The sequence below is a fragment of the Pichia kudriavzevii genome, chromosome 2 (genome assembly GCF_003054445.1).
Source record: "Pichia kudriavzevii chromosome 2, complete sequence".
NCBI lineage: Eukaryota > Fungi > Ascomycota > Pichiomycetes > Pichiales > Pichiaceae > Pichia > Pichia kudriavzevii.
The window spans coordinates 726,161-747,840 of NC_042507.1; the positions used below are offsets into that span (position 1 = coordinate 726,161).

General features: G+C 38.7%; 12 protein-coding genes across 12 annotated transcripts; 7 read left to right on the forward strand and 5 right to left on the reverse strand.

Moving 5' to 3' along the window:
• Positions 1-312: 312 nt before the first annotated feature.
• C5L36_0B03600 (uncharacterized protein) lies at positions 313-2,175 on the reverse strand (the record flags this gene model as incomplete). Its single annotated transcript, XM_029464727.1, has 1 exon — positions 313-2,175. The coding sequence occupies one exon, from the start codon at positions 2,173-2,175 to the stop codon at positions 313-315; it is 1,863 nt and encodes a 620-aa protein (XP_029320586.1).
• A 611-nt stretch (positions 2,176-2,786) lies between these two features.
• C5L36_0B03610 (uncharacterized protein) lies at positions 2,787-3,503 on the forward strand (the record flags this gene model as incomplete). Its single annotated transcript, XM_029464728.1, has 1 exon — positions 2,787-3,503. The coding sequence occupies one exon, from the start codon at positions 2,787-2,789 to the stop codon at positions 3,501-3,503; it is 717 nt and encodes a 238-aa protein (XP_029320587.1).
• A 274-nt stretch (positions 3,504-3,777) lies between these two features.
• Positions 3,778-6,639, reverse strand: C5L36_0B03620 (uncharacterized protein; the record flags this gene model as incomplete). Its single annotated transcript, XM_029464729.1, has 1 exon — positions 3,778-6,639. One exon carries the CDS (start codon positions 6,637-6,639, stop codon positions 3,778-3,780), a length of 2,862 nt encoding a protein of 953 aa, XP_029320588.1.
• A 1,593-nt stretch (positions 6,640-8,232) lies between these two features.
• Positions 8,233-8,703, forward strand: C5L36_0B03630 (uncharacterized protein; the record flags this gene model as incomplete). Its single annotated transcript, XM_029464730.1, has 1 exon — positions 8,233-8,703. One exon carries the CDS (start codon positions 8,233-8,235, stop codon positions 8,701-8,703), a length of 471 nt encoding a protein of 156 aa, XP_029320589.1.
• A 485-nt stretch (positions 8,704-9,188) lies between these two features.
• C5L36_0B03640 (uncharacterized protein) lies at positions 9,189-11,252 on the forward strand (the record flags this gene model as incomplete). Its single annotated transcript, XM_029464731.1, has 1 exon — positions 9,189-11,252. The coding sequence occupies one exon, from the start codon at positions 9,189-9,191 to the stop codon at positions 11,250-11,252; it is 2,064 nt and encodes a 687-aa protein (XP_029320590.1).
• A 139-nt stretch (positions 11,253-11,391) lies between these two features.
• C5L36_0B03650 (uncharacterized protein) lies at positions 11,392-11,754 on the reverse strand (the record flags this gene model as incomplete). Its single annotated transcript, XM_029464732.1, has 1 exon — positions 11,392-11,754. The coding sequence occupies one exon, from the start codon at positions 11,752-11,754 to the stop codon at positions 11,392-11,394; it is 363 nt and encodes a 120-aa protein (XP_029320591.1).
• Positions 11,755-12,183: 429 nt separating this feature from the next.
• Positions 12,184-14,574, forward strand: C5L36_0B03660 (uncharacterized protein; the record flags this gene model as incomplete). The annotated part of the gene is made up of 1 exon (XM_029464733.1): positions 12,184-14,574. The coding sequence occupies one exon, from the start codon at positions 12,184-12,186 to the stop codon at positions 14,572-14,574; it is 2,391 nt and encodes a 796-aa protein (XP_029320592.1).
• Positions 14,575-14,843: 269 nt separating this feature from the next.
• On the forward strand, positions 14,844-15,614 carry C5L36_0B03670 (uncharacterized protein; the record flags this gene model as incomplete). The annotated part of the gene is made up of 1 exon (XM_029464734.1): positions 14,844-15,614. The coding sequence occupies one exon, from the start codon at positions 14,844-14,846 to the stop codon at positions 15,612-15,614; it is 771 nt and encodes a 256-aa protein (XP_029320593.1).
• A 291-nt stretch (positions 15,615-15,905) lies between these two features.
• On the forward strand, positions 15,906-16,835 carry C5L36_0B03680 (uncharacterized protein; the record flags this gene model as incomplete). Its single annotated transcript, XM_029464735.1, has 1 exon — positions 15,906-16,835. One exon carries the CDS (start codon positions 15,906-15,908, stop codon positions 16,833-16,835), a length of 930 nt encoding a protein of 309 aa, XP_029320594.1.
• A 3-nt stretch (positions 16,836-16,838) lies between these two features.
• On the reverse strand, positions 16,839-17,630 carry C5L36_0B03690 (uncharacterized protein; the record flags this gene model as incomplete). Its single annotated transcript, XM_029464736.1, has 1 exon — positions 16,839-17,630. One exon carries the CDS (start codon positions 17,628-17,630, stop codon positions 16,839-16,841), a length of 792 nt encoding a protein of 263 aa, XP_029320595.1.
• Positions 17,631-17,832: 202 nt separating this feature from the next.
• C5L36_0B03700 (uncharacterized protein) lies at positions 17,833-18,153 on the forward strand (the record flags this gene model as incomplete). The annotated part of the gene is made up of 1 exon (XM_029464737.1): positions 17,833-18,153. One exon carries the CDS (start codon positions 17,833-17,835, stop codon positions 18,151-18,153), a length of 321 nt encoding a protein of 106 aa, XP_029320596.1.
• A 113-nt stretch (positions 18,154-18,266) lies between these two features.
• C5L36_0B03710 (uncharacterized protein) lies at positions 18,267-19,226 on the reverse strand (the record flags this gene model as incomplete). The annotated part of the gene is made up of 1 exon (XM_029464738.1): positions 18,267-19,226. The coding sequence occupies one exon, from the start codon at positions 19,224-19,226 to the stop codon at positions 18,267-18,269; it is 960 nt and encodes a 319-aa protein (XP_029320597.1).
• Between the last annotated feature and the right edge of the window lie 2,454 nt (positions 19,227-21,680).

Genomic DNA, 21,680 nt, shown 5'->3' on the forward strand with positions numbered 1-21,680 from the left:
TGTGCTCTAAAGTTTAAGTTACTAGCTGCAGATATGCTCCTTTGTAAGAAGAAACAACGTTGCAAAGAAATTGGGGCTGGTGGAAACGGGTCTTGCCGCCCGCTACCCCACAAATTGGACGGAACTGGAAAATAACGGGGAAAACAGGGGTTTTCGTGAAGGCGAAAAATGACAAAGAGAAAAAGGACGTTGTCTTCAATACGTCACGCGCCGTCCGTATTGGGAAAGTAACAGATAAATTAGCACAACCACATTATTAGGTGTAGAAGTTGAAGTAGATTACTCTAGTTAGTTATACAAGAGAAGAATGGATTAGCTAGAGACCCAGAGGAGGTGTTCCTTCATGTCCTGGTTACAGAAGGCCTTCTTTTCGCTGGCCTGAGACGCAGTGAAATGTTTGTTCACATAGGCACAGTCGATGGACAAGTAGCACATGTAGTCGTTCATGACTCTCCAAATGTCTGTCTCCAACTTGTTGTCAAAATAGCTCGTGCTGGAGACAAGACGGACACGGTCGCCGTTCTCCTTCCTCACGTGGCCATCCCGCAACAACTCGATCGGCCTTAAGGCAGGATTGTTCATGTTCAAAAAGAGCGGGCTTCTTCTCTCACTCGATGCAGATAGCCATCTCTGGTAGTTCTTCCAAGTCAACTTACTCAATCCCTTCTTGGAGAACTTCTTCATGTAAGCCTCGTAAGAGTACGAGTCGACAATGGGGTCGTATTGCAACATCGACACCCCATGGTACTCGTCGTCATACATGTACCCATTAGAGTCGACATTGGTGTTAATTGAGTAGTATGGGTTCCCCAAAACATGTGCAGATGCAATGATGGTCTCCTTGCTTCCCCAATAACCTTCCTTTTCACCTGTTAGAAGTGGATGGTAGATTCCATGGCCATTGAAGTTATAATACATTGATAATAATAATGTGCTCAAGTGTTTCCTCTTGTCAATGATGATCTCACTACTCTCACTTTGCTTGAACGGTAAGGTTCCCTCTAAGTCATGGAAATTAGTCTTGTCTTGGAGTACCTCGTTGGAGAGATTCTCTAAATTCTCAATAACTTCTGGAGTTAACGGTAATCCAAACTCGCTTTTTTTCTTCTTGCCAATTTCAACATTGGCAATTTTGTAGAAATCAACCAATGTTTTTCTTAACCCAAAGTCGGTCCATACAAACAGACCTTTATCCTTGAAGAGTTGCTTTGTAAACACGGCATGTTCCATTGGTTTCAACATGATGTTTTCCGGTGTGATGTATAATACGTTATCAAAACTAGACATTAGAATGGCAACCTCCTTTTTGATATCATTAAATCTGTTCCAAATATAAGCCTCAATAGATTCAGATTCATCAGTGAATTTCTTAATAACTGGTGTTAAGCCGAGGATATCCTCCAAAATGACACACTGTGCATTCAACTGTGGGAGGTACTTATCACAAATTTCTGCATCTTTTTTATAATCTTCCCTTGTAGGGATTATGACTTCGATTGGCAAGGTACCTCCGGCTTTCCTAAAGAGCCTTGTAGAGATTAGAGCCAACCATGTCTCGTCATTGGCATGGCCTCCTACAATGACTGCCCCATTCCCCCTGGATTTAAACAATAAATTGCTGTCCATGTTGATGGTTTCATCCGGGTGGTTGTTTGAATATTTGACTTTTGCAGCCATTTCCTTATTGATTTCCTTGACTTTCTCTCTTAATAAACCAGTGACTAAAGAATGTTTCCCCCTAACCTCTTCAAGCCATTTGGGAGGAATTGACACCGAGTTTTCAAGGTAGCTCTTAGAGATAATTCCATTCTGTTGTGGAATGTTAACATATTCGACCTGGTTTTCATCCTGCGCTAGTAGTTCATAATCCGGCCTTAAGTCATACAATTCCTTGACATACTGTTTGAGTAGACGTGCATTGAAATTGTGCGTGCTCACTGCATCCAAGCCACTGGCTCCATTGGCCCCGCTGGCCTTGCCCTGTGGGTTCGCCTCACTTTGGATATACTCGGTGAAGTAGTCCTTTTCTGTCTTGTGGACCTTGGCGGTGTTCGTTCCCATAGATGCAAACGAATATAGGATGAAAACAACAGCCATCAAAGCCAGTAACAGCGTCGAAAACCTCCTTTCCACATATCTCTGTATTTGAAACCTGAGTCTTTTTAGTGAGGCCATAATAGTACTGACCTATACAGTGTAGTTTCACTATGACGTGGTGTAACGTTTTGAGTGAGAGATCAGTTCCAGATCTTTGGCGACGTTCTAAATAAAGCGATGTCCACATTTCTCTGTCCACAGGAAGGAAAAATTAGAAAATTAGAAAATTAAGAAAATTAAGAAAATTAAGAAAATTAAGAAAATTAAGAAAATTAAAAAAATTAAAAAAATTAAAAAAATTAAAAAAAATTAAAAAAATTAAAAAAAAAAAGACAAAAATTAGGAATTCCGCGCAAATTCGCGCAATACCGTAAACGGAAAGACGCTGGTGGGGGACAAAAAAAAAAGGAAAAATCGTTCTGGAGGCTCGGCCCATCTACCTTTTTTTTTTTTTAATATTTTTAATTTTCGCATTTTACGCCTTTTACGCATTTCCCCCATTTCCAGCTTTCTGTATTAGGAATCGCACATTCTGTGGCGATAGAGAGAAGGAGAGTAAAAGAAGGAAGAGAGAGAAATCAGAGATAGAAGGAGGCATCGATAAGAGTGTGTTTTTTAGAGGGCACATAAAGTCGAATTAAGTAAAGTATAGCCAGGTCAGTTGTGCAGCCATTAGGAGCCAAGAGAACATGTGGAACTATCTGTTTGGAGGCGCCAAGCAAAAGAAGGAGCTCCCTAAGAAGGCCATTGTAGATTTACGGGAACATATCAATACACTCAACAAAAAGAGTAGCTACCTCGAATCACAAATTCAAGACCAAGAGGCGTTGGCTAGGAAATACGTTACTACAAACAAGAACTTGGCGAGAAATGCCCTCAAGAAGAAGAAGAAACTTGAAGGAGAACTATTGAAGATTGAGAACCAGATTGAATCGTTAGAGGTGCAATTAGGCGCCATTGAGTCGGCTAATTTGAATGTGGAAACCATGAAGGCCATGAAACAGGGCGCTAGGGCAATCAAACAGATGCACAGCGACTTCGATATAGACAAGGTGGACGAGACAATGGACGAAATCAGAGAACAGGTTGAGGCCAGTGAGGAAATCTCGGAAGCTATTAGTAGACCTCTAGGTTCTGAGTTTGTCGACGAGGACGAGTTGGACGAAGAACTAGCAGCCCTACAAGAGGAGGAGATCAACTCCCATATGGTGGATACCCATAACGATGTCCAAAATCAAAATATTCAGACCCCAATGAGGCTAGAATCGCCAACCTCTCAAAGGATAAACAACTTACCTTCAGCGCCTACAAAGAAGGTGCAACCACAGCAACAGCAACTCCCCGTAGAGGACGAGGACGAGGACGAACGTGCCTTGAGAGAGTTACAGGCCGAGATGGGGATGTAATGTCTAGGTTGTCTTTAAAGACACGACCAACGAGGAGGGGGGGGTGTTTCCTAATTTGGCTTCCCAACCCTTTACTTTCCCCCGTTCAGAAGGGGCTTGTCTCTTTTCCCCGTTATTGGTGCTGTACTACATCAAGGTATTGTCTGTATGACTGAACCCTTTCCTCCTTTCTCCTCAGAATACTTGCTTTCTATTATTAAAATACAACTATAGGTAATTCTCACACGATAAACAATTCTATAAAACCCTGTTTTCGTCTCATGCTTCTTCTCTTTTAATCTGTAATGTACATATCATCGAGAATCTCTTTATTAGTGGCTCCAATCATTCTATCCTTACAGAACAACAAGAGCTTACCGATCTCTCTAACCACCGCATAGTCAGCCGTCACAAACTTATTCCCCACCAATTCCAACAACCCAATCATGTTCTCCATACCCTCAATCTGATTCACTACATTTGCCCATTTCATTAGATACCCATAAAACGAAGCACCCGGTTGATTGTTGTACCATGTATGTAACGAAACACCACTCTTACTTGAAAACTGCTCTCTCATCTTCTTCAAATAGAGGTATCCATTCTTGTTGTTCGTATGATTAACGTCAATCTTATCAAACCTATTCTTTGCATATAAATAGCCCCATAAAACCAACACCATATATCCTAATGAGTAACTCCTGAAAAATAAATCGGCGTCAGGTAGGTAATTATACTGATACTCGAATGTAGCGTCTTCAGGCGATAGAAACATCTCAAATAGGCAAAGATAACATTGAACAATCGAAACTTCACAGTGTCTAGTTTTGGACCATTCAAAAACACGATTTTTAATTGATTGTCTTTCAAGTAATGAAGAGGGCTTGACGTTCATTCTCCAAGGGGCACCACACACAATAAAAATGTCATAATGAGAAATCGACATATAGATGTGAGCCAAGTGATACGATATACACTTGCACCTTGTGTCGGATGTGGAAAACTGAGATGAGTTCCCCAATGCATTCAAATTTTCAATTGCGGTCTTGGACGAACAACACGAACCCCCCACATCATTCCTCCAAATGGCAAATGCCGCTGTCAAGAGATCTCTCCAATTTTCACTTATAGTGTTTGTAAACTTATCCAACCCGAAAAACAACTGTAAATCACGCTGTTGAATTTGAAATAGAATTGCACTTAAGCCAGCTAGTAGTATCTTTTTACCAAATGAATTGGTTCTAGCAGGCTTGCCGTTCATCACATTTTTCAACACTATTAAAAACTGTTGTGGTCTCTTTGAGTTTTTGAAGTTCCTGCTAAATTGATTGAAGTTGGATTCCCATACAACATCCTCAACGGGCATTGTCATTTGAATTTGATGAGAATAGATGAACATCTGATGTCCCATACAAATAGCATCAATTGCATCCATATAAAAGCACATAAAAGTGGTTCTCTTCATAGACTCGATTTCGATCCATTTATACCAATTATCAGTATCTTCGGTGATTGATTCATTATTGAACTTTGTGGAAGCACCACCTAAAGTGGGGGATCTTCGTAGTAATTGGATAGTTGTTCCATGGTGTAAGTGGGAACGCTCATGTAATCTTCTGTTGGAGCAATGTTTTTCATAGAATTCCAACATAAGCAAACTTTGAATTATCCAAACCTCAGCGGGCGGTTGGAAAAAGGGTGAAGCAAACAGTAACCATCTTAAAGGCTCTGCAATTGTATCGGATAAAACCTTCGGCTGAGATATACGCTTATTATCAGGACACGTGATATTATCAACGCACATGAATAACTTGGAACCAATTACAATCATGGCCAAAAGCAACAAAATTGGAGAATCTGTTGAATTAAAAGTAGGTCTATGTAACATTGGGAATCTTGGATGAAAGAAATTCCAATAAGTTTTCAAAGCTTTTTCAAATTTTGGTTTTGTAAAATCATGATTGTTCTTTAAAGCAGGTATTAATATTTCAAACTCTTTCATTTGTTCGTCGGTCAAAGTATACAGTAAACCTTCATCGAATTGATACGCTAATGGTTCACTTACTTGATGACCTTGAGATTGTTGAAACGAATGTAGGCCTTTTTCTTTATCCGATTGCACATTTTCTTTTTTTGAATTGGAAATTTCAGGATGATTTGAAACCATGCGATCCGGGGTTGAGCTATAATAACCACTGGAAGAAGCTGGTGAAAAATCATCTTGAACTATAAAGAAATTATGGGTATTGTTATTCATATGGAATTCATTCAGTTCATTGAGGAAGTTTGAGTTTGAAATATCATTGTTTGAACCAATAGTGGGATATGAACTGTTAAAGTTGGGTTGTGACGATTGGTTGTTGTTACTTGCCCCCTCGTTATCTATTTTAGCCTGTAAAGCTCTCTCCATTGGATTATTCGAGTTGAAATAGTGTTCTGTGTTTTGAGTAGGCAACAAATTGTTGGAATTTGAGCTTGGGTCTGTAAATAGCCAGCTAAACAAATTAGGTGCAGCACCTGAAGGTGCATTAGTCATGTCTGTATTCAGGTTACTTGTTGCTACCTGAGGACTGTTTACTTGGAGGTCCATGTTAGATAATGGAGGTAGTGGAGGAGTGGCAGAATGTTGTTCAACAAGGTCCTTCACTGTCACTGGATTAGTGTTTGATGTTTTATTAGACTGTGAAAGAATATCATTGTTTGGGGAATCGTTTCTCTTTTTCCGCTTTGAAGAAGGTTGTGTGGTTTGGATCTTGAAATTGTTGGATACAACAGTACTTAAAAATTCCGAAGGTTTGTTTTCCTGCTTTTGCTTTTCGAGTTTGATTTCGTGTCTCTTTAAATGTCTTGCAAGTAAATCGTGCCGAACAAAAGTTTTCCCACAACCAGCATGGCTGCAGGTAAAGATAGTCTTCGGATTGTGGTTCAATTTATGGCGGGACAGATGTTCAGACCTTTGGAAACTTTTCCCGCAATTCGGGTATTGGCAGACATAGGGAGGTCCGACTAAAGTTTTCTTTCTTCCTCTTGTTTTCCCCTTCTTTGGATCTTGTACTGGCGTGGAGCATTCTGTTGTGTTTGACGAAAGATCCGTGTGTGTGTTTTGTTCCTGATTATCTTTCTCCTGGGGGGAGACGCTCTCCGTAGAATCTGCCATAAGTATGGACGCTAAAGGGTAGGACAAAGAATGTTAATGAATGACCTTGATAAAAGGAGGGGAAAAGGGCTGAAATGGAGTTGTAGTAAGTGGGAAAAAAAAATTCAAAATTAAACTAAAGAGAGTATAATTAAATGGAAATTTAGTGATGTTTGTAAGATCTCCGTTGTTGAGTTAGTTGTTGAAAGATGAAAACTCATTTGATCCCACTTCGACGCCTGCATTTAAAAAAGCACTTTACTTTTTTTCATGCACTGAAATTGTTTTGTCCTCAGGGAGAGAGTTGAATTTTTCACAGCCGCTCCGGGATAAAACTAGGTCCGGAAACTTACACGCAGTGATTTTGTCAATGGGATAGAATCAATCAATCAATACTTTTAAGAATGGGGAAAAACTAACAACATAAGGCCAACCATTTTTGTCGGTATACCTTCCACGCCTTTTCCAATATCCGTTTCATCCGAGAACGAATAACATAGGGAAGGTGGCAGGAGGGAGAATCTAAAAGAGAGGGGGGGTCTTAATATCCGGCGCTTCTAGAAGTAATTCTCCATCGTTTTCTCAAGGTAAACTTCGTAATCCTAATTATTGGAACGTAGAAATCCATTGAATGAGGAGACATCCCACGCGCACATTTTCCCCATTGGGACGCTGGCGAGGGTGGGCTGTTTATTAGACGAGATGGGATGAAATGCGGCTCAGAGCCAATGGGGATGTAGATGCCAACCACAGAAAGGAAAGAATGGGGGGAAAGGGGAGGGGGGTAACCCGTGTCTATACCCCCTGTAAGGACCAGTAGGGCATTCTACACCATACGATGGTATGGTATTGTAGTGGTGAAGCGAAGAAGCTAGAGGATACCAGCCATTAGGGGACAGAGAAGAAAAAAAAAGACAAGAAGTCTAAGAATGAACGTTATCTAGATGTTAGAGGAGCCTTGCTAATCTTCCGATAGAAAAATTACAACGAGACCGAGAATCTGGAAACGAAAAGGGTGAAAAAAAAAGGTTGGAGGGCTTGGTTTCGTCTATTGAAGGGGAAAGAGTTACTCTTATAGGGTCTGTCATGCTATACAGAGACGAACCGGTTGAAAAATCTACATACTAAGCATCCAGGAGATGTAGTACTTGAACAAAACAGTGCCAAAACATAACCAAAGACATATACATTATGGACATGTAGATGTACAGGTATGCATTTACGTGTATGCAATAATGCGTATTTATGCTTGCACAGTATTGCGAATCAGCTCCTTCTTTTTGGTTTCTTTTTTTTTCCCCGTGTTTCTCTTTTCCTACTTCTTGCTTTTCCGTTCATATTAATTCTTTTCATCTAATGCCGTAGTAGCACATCAAATGCCGAATCCTGTGCTGACCACTTGTAACTTGTATGTCTACACAAAATAAATGGGTAACCACCAAAGTTCAACTCTGTTGGCGAAAGTCGCGCCTCCTAGACGGTGTCGAGGAAAAGTACATATATAGTTTGCACGTTGAACATCACCGACCCTTTAGGTCGCAACGCTTCTTCGTTTGTTTAAAAGGAAGCAATTAGAAGACCACAGCTCTAATTACAACAACTACACTAACATATATGGAACATCAGGAAATTGTTGCAACGTATAAAAAAGAGGGACATTTTGATGAGAGAAGGAAAGAATGGTTTGAATTATTGGCCAATGATGGGCCGAAAAAGGAAAAATTGTATTCATTGATTAAGGAGATTGTTCAATGTAAAATTGAGAGAGATCCTGATTTGCTCACTAGGAACAAGGGGAAAGTTGCTACACTCATTCAAACAGAGATGGTGAAGGCGCATGTCCATAGACAACGACTGAGAAAAGGGCCTCGTATAAGTACTGGCACAACAAGTGAAGATACAACCACAAGTTCAAGCACAACCACAAGTTCAAGCACAACCACAAGTTCAAGCACACGTGCAAATACGAGTATTGTTAAGGATAGGGAGACAGAGCTGTTAGAACTCGTCGACACTTTATTGGACGAAGTTGCATCTGATGCTCAAAGGACGTTGCCAGTGGAATTCAAGGACATTAATGCTTAATATCTCGTTTTTCTTACTGAGCCGCCCCATTCTTCTACTTCTCCTTCTCCTTCTCCTTCTCTTCCTCCTTCTCTTCCTCCTTCTCTTTCTCTCTGGCTTTCTAATTTTCCTTCATTGGTGATGAAACGGTGCCTTCGCGAAAAAAAAAAAAAATCCAAGTCATTGAACGCTATGAAAATAATAATCGGATCAATTAGTAAAACAATGTAACCACCACGGTTGCTTGAAGACTTTGATCAATTAGGAATTGTTTTGGTACTGTAGAGGTTATCGAATTCAGGAACTACTTTCAATTCCAACTTGACACCAGTGGAAGTTCGTCATCGTTAATTTACTATCTTTTTTTTTCCATCACGAGCTTCATTATTTCACCTCATATTGAATAGTTTGAAATTGCTTACAAGTTATATCTCCAACTTTTTTTCTCTTCAATTTAAAGGACTCCTTACAGTTCCTTTGATATAAATCAATAGAAGAATACCATAATGCTATTGAAAAATACCGAAACACAGCAGGAGAAATGTGAAATAGACACAGAGGTCTTCAATCAGCTACTCCAATGCTGTTTTGATCCTTCACATGTGGCGTCTTCCGGTATTGACAACTCAAGTACAGTATATCCTAATACAGATACCAGTAATCGCTCTCCTTCTGTCAAAACCGAAACCACTAATGATAACGATCTCCCCCCATCTTGTACTAATGCAAATTCTTCAATTGCATCCTCCAGTATAAAGTCAGAAAATAGTCCTTACCCTCCCGATATGCCAGCTACTCTACTTGAGTCATGTACTCCAATTGATTTGAATCCTTGCTGTGTAACGAACTGTCAAGATCATCATAACCAACATCAACATCAACATCATGATCATATTCATGAGAAATTCACCGATGATTTGACAGAAATGGTAATGTTAAACAACTTCTTTACTGCCTGTTGTAATGATACCGGAGATTTGAAATTCCAAAATGATAACAATAAGAGCTCCCTGATATCGCCCCCAATATCTCTAAATTTCAATGGAATATGTGATGAATCTAACCAAAAGCTCCAAACTACCACTTTACAAAACACCAGTAACTTAAGAGAATCTTTGAGCAATCAGGATCATCAACACATTCAAGAAGGAAGTCATAAGATTCTTACCGATCCCTCTGGACATCATCATCATCTACTGCATCTACATCACCATAATGGCAAGGATAAATCACAATCACATACTCACGATATTATTCTGCATCATCACAATTCACATGTCTGTTCCCATGGTGATCCATCCACTCATCATCATCATTTACTATTTGAAAATGAAATAAACGGACAAAAAGTTAAGCACGATTTTATCCTACCCGATTGTGACGTGCCCATTAAAAAGGAAGAAAAAACAGGCGGCCTTAATGAAAACACATACGATCAATGCACAGATTTCCTAACCTCTTCAATTTGTAGTTTTGAAGAGTTATTTGGTGAAAAGGAACATCATAACTGCTCACATCATACCCATGGATCAGCTTATAATAATAATAATAATAATAATAATAATAATAGTCAACGCCATCAGCAAATGAGGACTTTTGATTCAACTCCTGTCAAGTGTGGTTCGGCATCTTGTCTCACAAAGAATATCCATCATCACGACTTGAAGCATGAAACCCCCGTCCATAGAGCTCATTTTCATTCTAACATTCCAGGACATTCTTCCTTTCTAAAACCAGATGGCTCGGATTCCTATATCTGTAAGTGGGACCATTGTAACGACAGGGTGGATGGTTCTGACTTGGAAAAACATATCTTTGAAAACCATCTACAGTATCTACCTTTATCTCCAAATGGTATGGATAGCGGTTACCAATTGCAGTGTGAATGGGACGACTGTGACTTTATAACTGAAGATTCCAACGAATTCTTAAACCATGTTCCCGAGCATACCAAGGACGTCCCGAAAAATCCCAAGAACTCATCCGATTCAGAGGAAGAGAGTGCTCATATTTGTAAATGGGTAGATCCTGAATCCGGTGTAACGTGTAATGAAGTCTTCGAGTCGACTGAATTGCTTACAAACCATTTGCTCAAAGAACATGTCAAGTCGGGAAAGTCCTCATATCTTTGTCATTGGGAGGGATGCTCAAGATGTGGCAAGCCTTTTACACAAAAACAGAAGATTACAAGACATTTGAATACGCATACCAAACACAAACCGTTTCAATGTGAGATTTGTAATAAGCGGTTCTCACTTGAATTGATGTTGAAACAACACATGAGAATCCATACAGGTGAAAAGCCATATAAATGCGACATTTGTGGTAAAACGTTCAAAACTTCATCTAGTCTAACTATACATTTACGTGTTCATTCAGGTGATAAACCTATGGAATGTAAGATTTGTGGGAAACGGTTCAACGAATCTTCAAACTTGAATAAACACATGAAGATCCATTTTAGAGAATTCAAATGTGTGCATTGCCTGAAAAGTTTTGACTCAAAACTAAAATTTGATAGACATCAGCTACTCTGTAAGAAGAAGCCGAAAACTTGTGCACACTTTTAGTAAAATAGGATTGGCGGGATATTGTGTTGAAAAGAGATTGCATTCACGGTGATACATATATAATTTTGTTTAATTATAGAGAGTTCTATATATCCGGTATATAAGATGAACTTATGTACATAGCAGCTTCAGTGAAACGTTATTCAAAGAAGTTGTCGACAGAGCTTCCCAAGTAAACTTTCAACTGACCTTTAGTGCTTGGTAAAACTTTGCACCTCACCATGGGCACGCCAGCCTTCTCATAAGCTTGGAACCTGTGACATCCTCCAAAGGCAAAATATTTCTTCACCCCCTTGTCACTCACCATTAGAACATCAATTGGCGGCAACTCCCCCGCTATTATATTTTCCATTGTGCACGTCGCAGAAGGTGTCGGGTCGCCCTTTAGCGTGCTTACCATGGTATCTATTTTAGCAGAGTCTAAAACTGGCATAATCGGTCTAATTATGTCCGCTAGTGGCACGTCCTGGATGTTTCCGTAGTTTCTAGTTTGTAACGACATTTGACGATATATCTTTGTATAAAAGTGGTTAACCAGCAAATACTAGTAGAGTGAATAACAAGTGAGAGTCATAGCAGGGAATGAGACCAAAATAAGACCGGTTACTCGCCCACTATATTTAAATGTATCTGGGTGCTGGAGGCATTCTTTGCATTTGTCTTGCTTTCGTTTTTGCTTATCAATAATCCCAAGATTCCAGAACACCAGCGGTTTATTTGACATTTTCTCTACTATGCGCCACATTGGGAGGCTCAAAAATGGAATGCGCCACGCAGTTTTCTTGGGAAGGAAATGTTTTGTTGATATTCCTGGTACTTCCGCATAACACGAAAACGGGTTTGAGGTAACGTGCTTTGTTATTGTCGGATGTGCACCGCATCAAGGTGGAATTTGCTCTGATCGACTTTAATACATCGAAGTATATATTAGATGTCTGAGGAAGAATTCGAGAAACTCCCACTGGATCAACTTCTAGCTCATAAATTATGGAAGGCACGTCAGCTTGGATACTCTAAGTTGAGAATACTAGCTGAAAATAATGTAAATGATCCGGAAATACATGACCTGCTAGAGAATCCAGAGAGGCTTCGCAAGATTGTTGCCGATCCAAATGTTCTCTCCCAGGAAACGGCAATTCATACATTATGTGAGATTTTAAAAAGGACAGGCAAACAAGCTGTCAAAACAAGAGAATTTATTGTGCCAGTTCTAGTAGAAAAAGGTATAATATCCTCCAAAATAGGGGCCAAGAATGATTCTATTGAATGTTTGTTGATATACGTTGAAATAGATACCCCTGATCCTGTCATTGAGTTGATGGTTCCTTCATTAGGTGTCAAGAACCCAAAACAGGTAACTGCCACCATCAAGGCCATCAATGCAATATACGCTGAATTTGGATGCGATGTCGTCAGTCCAAAACTTATAATGGAGCATATAACTAAAATGTTTGCACATTCAGATAGAAATGTACGGGCTGAAGCAAGTAGTCTCTCTGTTACGATTCGTTCTTATATGGGTGATTCATTCGATGTTTTTATCTTTCCCAAGCTCAAGTCAATACAACAGAAGGACCTTACGAAATTGTTTGACAAAATTGAGCCAGGAGTTAAACCAAAAAGATTATTATTTAGAGATAGGGAGAGACTAGAATCTAACGTTAATTTGGTGCAATCAAAGGGGGATGATGATATTGTAATGCAAGATGCAATAACCGCTAATCAAGAAGAAGAGAAATTTGATCCATATGAACTTGAGGAACCTGTTGACGTTTTAAGTAAGTTGCCGACTGATTTATCATCTAGAATATCTGATCCTATTTGGAAGGAAAGAGTAGCAGTGCTTGAGGAAATTAGCAAGCTTTTCAAAGTGATGAAAATTAAAAATGACGATTTTTCTGACTTTATTGGATTGATGGTAAAATGTCTAAAAGATGTCAACCTTCAGGTCCTTTCTCTCTCCTGTAGTATACTGGTAGATTTAGCTAATGGGTTGAAACGTAATTTTGAAAGATATGTCCGTACAATCATCAATCCCTTACTTGAAAGAACCAAAGAGAAGAAGAGGACAATTTTGGATTCATTAAACAATGTTTTAGACCTATGTTTTAAATATGGAAGATTTGAAGATATTCTAGAGCCTATAGTGGAACATATGTCACATATTGCACCCCCAGTTAAAGTCGAAAGTATGCATTATCTGGTTAGATGTTTGAAAGAACTTGAAGAGGTGCCCAAAAAGCATGAAGTTGAAATCATTATGGAGCCTGCTATAAAACTACTACAGGATTCTCAGCTACCTGTTAGAAACGCTGCTTCGGAAGTTATAGGTGTCCTACTAAAAATGATAGGTCCAGATAATTCGAGATACTTTATAGATAAAATTGACAAAAGGCATGTCAAAAAAGTCTTAAGTATCTGTGATTCGACGACGGTTAAAGCCCTTCGTAAAAGTATCCACCGAAAATCTCCAATAAGTGCCAAAACAGAAGCTATCCCTGACTTAAGAAATAAATCTACAGTCTCGGTAAATGATGAGAGTAGAAAAGTACAACAGCAACACAATGATACTTCAATGAACACCTCATCGATCCCTTCCAAAAGAATGGCTACTTCCCCATTGAAAAAGGATAGCATAGGCTCGAAGAGTAACCTAACCTCAAGGTCCTTGAAAGCATCCAATATTAGTAATTTTGGGATGGCGTCTCAGCAAGTGAAAGAGTTGGAAACATTACGAGCTGAGAAATTAGAGTGGATGTCCCTTAAGAAGAACTTGACTGCTGAACTTGAAGACGCAAAGCATAATAATGAGACTCTACTGAAAGACATAGTCACGCTAAATGGGAAGCTGGATGACTACCACAACAAGTTCACAACAATGAGTATGACCCTCAAATCTAAAGATACGCAAATCTTCCGACTTAAAAGTGATTTGCAGAATTTCCAAACTAAAAACATTCAGTATCAGCAGAAAATAAAAATGCTGGAAAACCAATTGAAGAACGCCTCTACATCATCTTCATCTGCTACTTCTTTTTCTTCAACTAAACCTGTGGACCCCGTGAACAGCACCGACTTGGCTACAGAATCCAATGATATCAATAGAAGGATATCTATTCTAAGTATTGACTCGAACAATGGAGATGGTTCATTTCTTGCAAGGGAAGAATCCCCTAGTCTACAGTTGAACCAAAGTACGTTATATAACTTTGACGACAATGATGACGGTTGGAAACGTGCCACTGCCGTAACCAACGACCTCAAGGCAAAGATACAAATGATGAAGGCACGAACGCGTGTGCTTGATCATGCTGATGATTGAACTACGATCCATGGTCCCCATGGTAGAGTGTTTCCACCCTATATCGTTTCTGCATTAAGTAAATAAACTCTGGCAGGTAAATGGTGCCTTGTTGAGAAGCGAATCGGCTTGCCATTCTTGGATGAAATTTCAGTAAACACGGTGAGGGTGGAAAGAGTCAAGTCAATCCAATTCATAGGTAAAGTTTACTCACCGCTAGATGTACTCCCTCTCCCTCATATATTTGTAGTTCCAGCTGCTCTTGCTGATAGAAACGTGTGTATAAAGTCATGTCAAGCAAAATCAAGATTTTAGTCCCTGTGAAGAGAGTTATTGACGCAGCTCTCAAGCCTAGAATCAATGCAACAAACAACGGCGTTGAGTCTACCGGCGTGAAGTACAGTATCAATCCGTTTGACGATATAGCTGTTGAAGAAGCATGTAAAATGAAAAAGAATCACAAAACCCTAGTGGAATCAATCCACGCAGTCTCTATCGGTCCTAGCAAGGCGAAGGATGTTTTAAGAACAGCCTTGGGTAGAGGGGCCGACACTTCAACATTGGTCGATGTTGGTGATGCACAAGTTGAACCTTTAGTTGTTTCGAAAATTCTCAAGAGCATTGCAGAGAAGGAAAAGGCAAACTTGATAGTTCTTGGTAAGCAAGCTATTGATGATGACTCTAATCAAGTTGGACAAATGCTTGCAGGTTTATTAGGGTGGTCGCAAGCTACAAATGCTGCCAAAGTTACCATTGGAGAGGACGGCTTTGTTGAGGTCGAAAGAGAGATTGATGGTGGTGTGGAGGTGGTCAAAGCACCACTGCCAATGATCATCACGACCGATTTAAGGTTAAACGAACCTAAGTTTGTTACGTTACCAAAGATGATGAAAGCTAAAAAGAAACCTTTAGAGGTAATCTCTCCATCTGACCTAAATGTAGAAATTACCAGCAGATTAGAGACGATTTCATTGAAAGAACCAGAGGCTAGAAAGCCTGGAGTTATAGTCAATAACGTGGATGAATTGATCTCTAAACTGAAAGAATTGAAGGCAATTTGAATTTATGCCTTTAGAATCCGTCAAATAACGTTTTGTAATACAAATTGTATAAAACTTTTCTCCCCCAAACTAGAGAAGTACCTTGATAGTGAAGGCAATCTACTAAAACTGTTCTATTTGTCCTCCATTTACAACTAGAATGGTGTCTTTCGGAAGCCCAGATTAGCAACTGCAAGATGTAGTAAAAGCGACAACGGAGAATTAGTGCGGGGTCCAATCAAAAAGGAAAAGGTTGGAAATCGCTTGATGTGAGCTTGTCCCAGTTGGTACTTCTTGGATAGATTCAACCAAATGTCATTTCTAAATATTTCTCTGGCAAGTATAAAAACTAAGGAAATGAGCAACTCCAGTGTCGTCGATGAAGCAATTAGGTTCCTTGCACCCTTCTTAGAGAAAAAACTTTATTGCCAAGAGAAAAAACCCTTAGTTATTGGAATCGAAGGACCACAGGGCTCTGGTAAGACCACAGCTGCTACCAACATCAGAGTGAAGTTATTGGAAAAAATCAATTGTAACATTGTGCAATTTTCTATGGATGACTTTTATCTGACCTTTGAACAACAACTAAACTTGAACAGAGAAAACCAAGATAATAAACTGCTACAGGGTCGAGGACTGCCTGGAACACATGATGTAGAGTTGTTGATGAAAATATTCAAGGATTTGATTGACATTGATCACGACAAATCACCAGTTAAGATTCCCGTCTACGATAAATCGTTGCACAATGGAAAGGGCGACCGTTTGCCCCTTGAAAAATGGAATGTAGTTGAAAAGAGAGTCGATCTAATTATATTTGAAGGCTGGTTTAATGGATACACATCCATCAATACTGAGGAAACGCTCATTCGAAAATGGAATAGCATCAAAGCTACCCATCCCCGTAAGTTCGGTGATGTGGAAGACAGACATATCCAAAAAATTAATTGCGACTTGAGGCGATATGAACAGATTTGGGGGCTTTTCGACCTCTTTGTATGTATCAAAACTGAAAACATCAACAATGTATATAGGTGGAGATTACAGCAAGAGCATGCTTTGATTAAGAAAAAAGGATCAGGAATGACTGATATGGAAGTAGAGACATTTGTTGATCGATATATGCCTGTTTATTATCTTTACTATGATGGCCTAGGGAAAACCGAAGAAAAGATCAACTCCCTAGAACTAGACATTGATGAATTCAGAAATCTGGTAAACTCTAACTATATCATGCAATAGAATTTAGAGAAGTTTACGAGTGAATGTCTTTCCTCGGGCTTGTTTCGGTAGCTTAGTTGATCGAGATGGGGCCTTTTTGTTACGCCTTAAGGGTGCATGTTTCTCCTTTCTCGAACTTAATTGTAAAGATGGTTGAGAGGATATCCCCCTTTGAGAGAGTGGAAGACGCACAGATGACACCTCAGCTAGCTTACCTTTGTTTTCCTCATTTTGTTGGAAGGATTCGTGGGAGAATTCCCGTTTTGGGAGTGAAGTTCCACTTGAAGAGCTTTCAGGGGTTTTCAAAAGGTTTATATATTCTTGTCTTTGTAGTAGCAATTTAACCTGGATCTCTAATTCTCTAATTTTTTCATCTTGCTGTTTATCTTTACTACGTTGCTGGTACTTACTTCTTTCAATGTTGCTGATAATCTCTTCAATTTTGTGATGTTCAAGTTTGTATATACTTTGTTGGACATTTTTAATTTTACTTGAGATACCAGCCAAGTTGTTATATGCAGTGTCTAATTCTTCTGCGATGGAAACTTCAATGAAGTTTTTGATCTTCACATCTCTCTGTCCCATCTCATTTTTTAGCTGGAACAAATAAAGAGACGTATTCTTCAAGTTATCAGTTAAAGTCTTGGATAATTTTGATAGCTGTTCGATCAACTGCATACTTGTATTTCTATAATCAATACTTTCAAGCTCCAACTTGCAGGCCCATGTTATCAATTCTTGTTTTTCAAATTTTTCTGTCTCATTTGGAGTAATTTCGAAATCACTGGACAACTCGGTAATGTCGGAATTTATCATACTATGTCTGTATATATTAGGGACAAGAAAGCAAGATGATTCTAAATCAGAGTATACGACTCAACTGAGCCTCCCTGGAAGGGTTTAATTAGTGCCAAAGGTGAGAGTTTTTTTTTTGGCTTCAACCTGATCTTGATCTCTATGCCTAACGATTTCTTTGTTGTCATGGGTCCAACCAACACTGAATAATTGAGCATACTAGATGAGCTCATTAAAGGATTTTGTATCACAACCAGTGAAAGTGCTGACAATCGATGGGCACTTGGTTATGGGGAACTTAGAGGGATATGATCAAAACACAAATGTTGTATTGACTAATGCTATTGAACGTGTATTCTCTCCTAATCAGATTATAAAGCCAAAACCTTCGAAAGGAGTCATAATACGAGGTGATGACATAATTTCAGTGGGTACCTTTGACAATGAAGAAGAAAGTCAAGTGGATTATAGTAGAGTATTTGCAGATAAAATTAACGACTCGAAAAATTGCTCCTTAACCCCAAAATCGGTGACAAGAAAGTAAAGTCAATTCAAACCGTTAGGTTACTAGCTAAATAGAGCATTATGTACATTAGAAAGTTTTTAAGAGAAATATAAGTTTTCATTAACTATAAAAAAAGTGAGAAAAGTGCTTGTCTAATCAAGTTTGACAGTTGGAATACCCATTTGTTTCATCTTAACAGCTAATTCCAGTAGATAATCGATGGCTTCATTGTAAATTTTGGCTTTCCATACCGTTTCACCCCAAACATATATGCCGTGTCTTCTGACTAATACGGCGGTTGCAGCTGGATACTCTGCAATTGCCTTGCGTAAAGATGCTTCAAGATCCTCCTCCTTTTCGGTGTTTTCGATTATAGGAATCACCAATTTATCAGAATACCACATGTTCCCCTGTTCGACTATTTTCGGCAACGCCTTTATTTGTTCAATAGATGAAATTTCGAATACTTTGTCGAACAACAAGGTGCACATAACTGCATTTTGGGAATGAGTATGAATACATGCGCCAGCATTTCTCATGGTGTATGCAGCCATAAATAGCGGTGTACATGCGGATGGCTTGTAATGCAATGGTTTTCTGAGATACTTTTGAGTTTCGAGAGACATGACAAAAATATCTAATGGTTGGATGCGTTCCTTCTGTACCCCACTTGGTGCTAGATAAACATAATCATTGTCTCTGATCGTGATTCCGCCACCAGTGCCGGTGACCCAACCATTATTGTAAAATATTCTACAAAACTCGCAAATCAAATTTGCCGGATGATCAGGATGTTTGGATAATACCAAGGCATCGGTATCCTGTATAACTTCATCTTCATTTGCTTCAGAGCTTCCCCTGCAACACAATTTAACCTCAGAATTCAATGAAGTTGATGATGATGATGACCCTGTTGTTTCCGCCATTAGTGGCTTTGATGCCATTGTAGACTCTGTTTTACAGCAGGACTTTCCAGAAGATTTTGGTTCAGCTTTACAACATGAATCGGACTTTGACTTTTTCGAACTGCAACTACATCCCTTTTTTGGTGATGCAACTCTTAATGGAGGAGCAGGTGAAGTATTTGAAAAGATCGACTTGAGGTTGACCATTGTGAGACGGTTTAGTACAGAGCCAGCTGGAACTTTTAAAAAGATACAGTTATGTCCATTAGTCTCCGGGGTTATTCTTCTTGTTCAGAAAAGCAGTTGGCGCCACATATATCCACAGGGAAAAAAAAAATACAAATCTCGGTATGTCTGCCCTCACTCCTTTTTAAGTTGGCCCCATCTCTGCGCTTAGTTGAGACATACCAGTCAGAGAGTATCTTGCCATTATGCTATCGCTCCTTTTATACTCATAATTAGTGTGACAAGGTCATACAAACTGCCTACCATTGTATATGAACTTTAAAATGCATGTGGACTGATTCTGTTTTCTCTTTGTAATAGTAGATCCAACCTTTCAATAATCTCATTCAGTTACACATTTACATGTCTATTTGGAATAAATAAAGTGAAAAAAGGGTTTCTCTGCTTTATGTCTCTATATAAGAAGATTTCTATGCTGTTCCTTCTATAACAAGCCTCGGTTGAAACACTACTATTTGAAGATAAAAATATTCAGAGGAGTGACAATAAATAGTTCTTCAGTAACGAAAGGTTGATCCTCAAACAGACAAACTTAACTGGTGAAATAGTTGCATGCACACTGGAAACATAAAAAGAGAAAGGCATTTTTGACACAGTGAAAAGCTTCAACACAAACCAGATCTTTTTACTGAGTATAAGTGATACTCCTACCTTATAAAGGAGTATACTGTGCCCTTCGTGCTGTAGAAATCTTTCTACAGAGTTGAGAACCATTCTATCAATTCTTTCTCGTTTGATATTGACAACTGTTGAGCTATCGAATATTAGTCTAACATAATAAGTCCGGGCTACCCATTCCGTTTTGCTGTTTATAATTCCCCTTTGGGTTTTTCAAAAAATTGGCCTATCCAATTTCAGCATGTCTCTGGCAAGAACAACAGAACATTTTTCTTTATAAGTTTAGTTTTGGGTACCGAATGCCAAGAATTTCAAAGTTGTAGTTTGAATGTACCTCATATAATTGTTATTTACAAGTTTAAGCTGCGTCATTCGCCTGTTTGCAGCATGGTCATCTATAAATTCACTCATTCACTATTAATTGGGTTGATCTGGCTATGCAAGAATGTCTCATCTTTTTTATACATCTCAGCATTGACTTATAGCAAGGAACTTGTATAGGATAAATTAAAATCTCTTGAAAAGTGCTAACATCATTTATGAATCATCATTATACGAAAATTATTCCCGGTCGTCAATCTACTTAGGACACAAAATCGTATGAATTGCATTCCATGTATTAGTTGGTTTTTAGTATATTGCCACCCTGTAAAGCCACTCTCCCAAATTGAAATGAACATTCAACTAAGTATTTTTCTAAGAACCTTATTTGTCAACATTCGTTCTCCTGTCCTCTTAAACTGAACGCACTCACGATCTCCATAACAAAGTTTTGCGCCTCAAACTCATGCGATTAATACCTACTGCACCTCGACCAGCGGGTTCCACTTTGACATTAGCAGCTCTTAACGTCTGGCTAACTGTCGCTACCCTACCTTGTAACTCTCTTAGATCCTCACATTGTTTGTTCATCGTTAGTTACTTTTTAGTTCTTCTCTATCACTGTGAACCCCAACTAATTGGTTAATAGGCTTTACTAAGTTTAACAGATCCACAGCAATATAAGTAATGATACCTTTGATAGTGGCCCAAACATTATTATTATAATCTATTAATATAATATAATTGGAAGATTTAACCTTGAGCAAACAAAAAATCACTTCTGAGAGATGTATTTGAAACTTCAAAGACGAATACAGTAAATGCAGGAAATGAAACATGGGGTGATTTTGAATGAAGTTTGGAAATGATTTCTTTGATTCTGATTGAATCGAGGAAACGCCAATTATTTAATTTGGAGGATTCGATGCACCTTTTGAGGTATTTAATGAATCTTATTTCTTAATGTTCTTCTGATCTAGTCTTATTTAAGAATTCATCATAAGTCGTTTTGATGATATAAAAAAGTTCTATGGGTATTTACAAAACGGAATAGTAAGTTCTAGGATGAACATACCGTAACTGGATGTATTGATACACATGCTGCAATATGTTTTTGCTAAGTGCGGATGAACTTTAAATGAATGAACATACTGTGTTTTTTTTCTAGATCAGTTTTCAGTCTCTGAATATTTTTCTAATTATTTGTAGAAGAATCCAAATAAACCTCCCATAAAATAATTCAATTGAGTCCTTCTAAGTTGTGGAGTATATATCAACTTTTTCACCTCCCTGTCGACGACATCTCAAAAATACTTGGTTATGTTGCCTGAAGACGATACCATTTTCACAGAAGGTAGTGGATTCTTAAAATAAGCTAAACCTGTAATAGTATGGGAATTAATTCTCACTCACTAACTTATTACAATCACTAACTCCATTCTTAATGTCGATATTGAAAGTTAAATGTTAATGTTT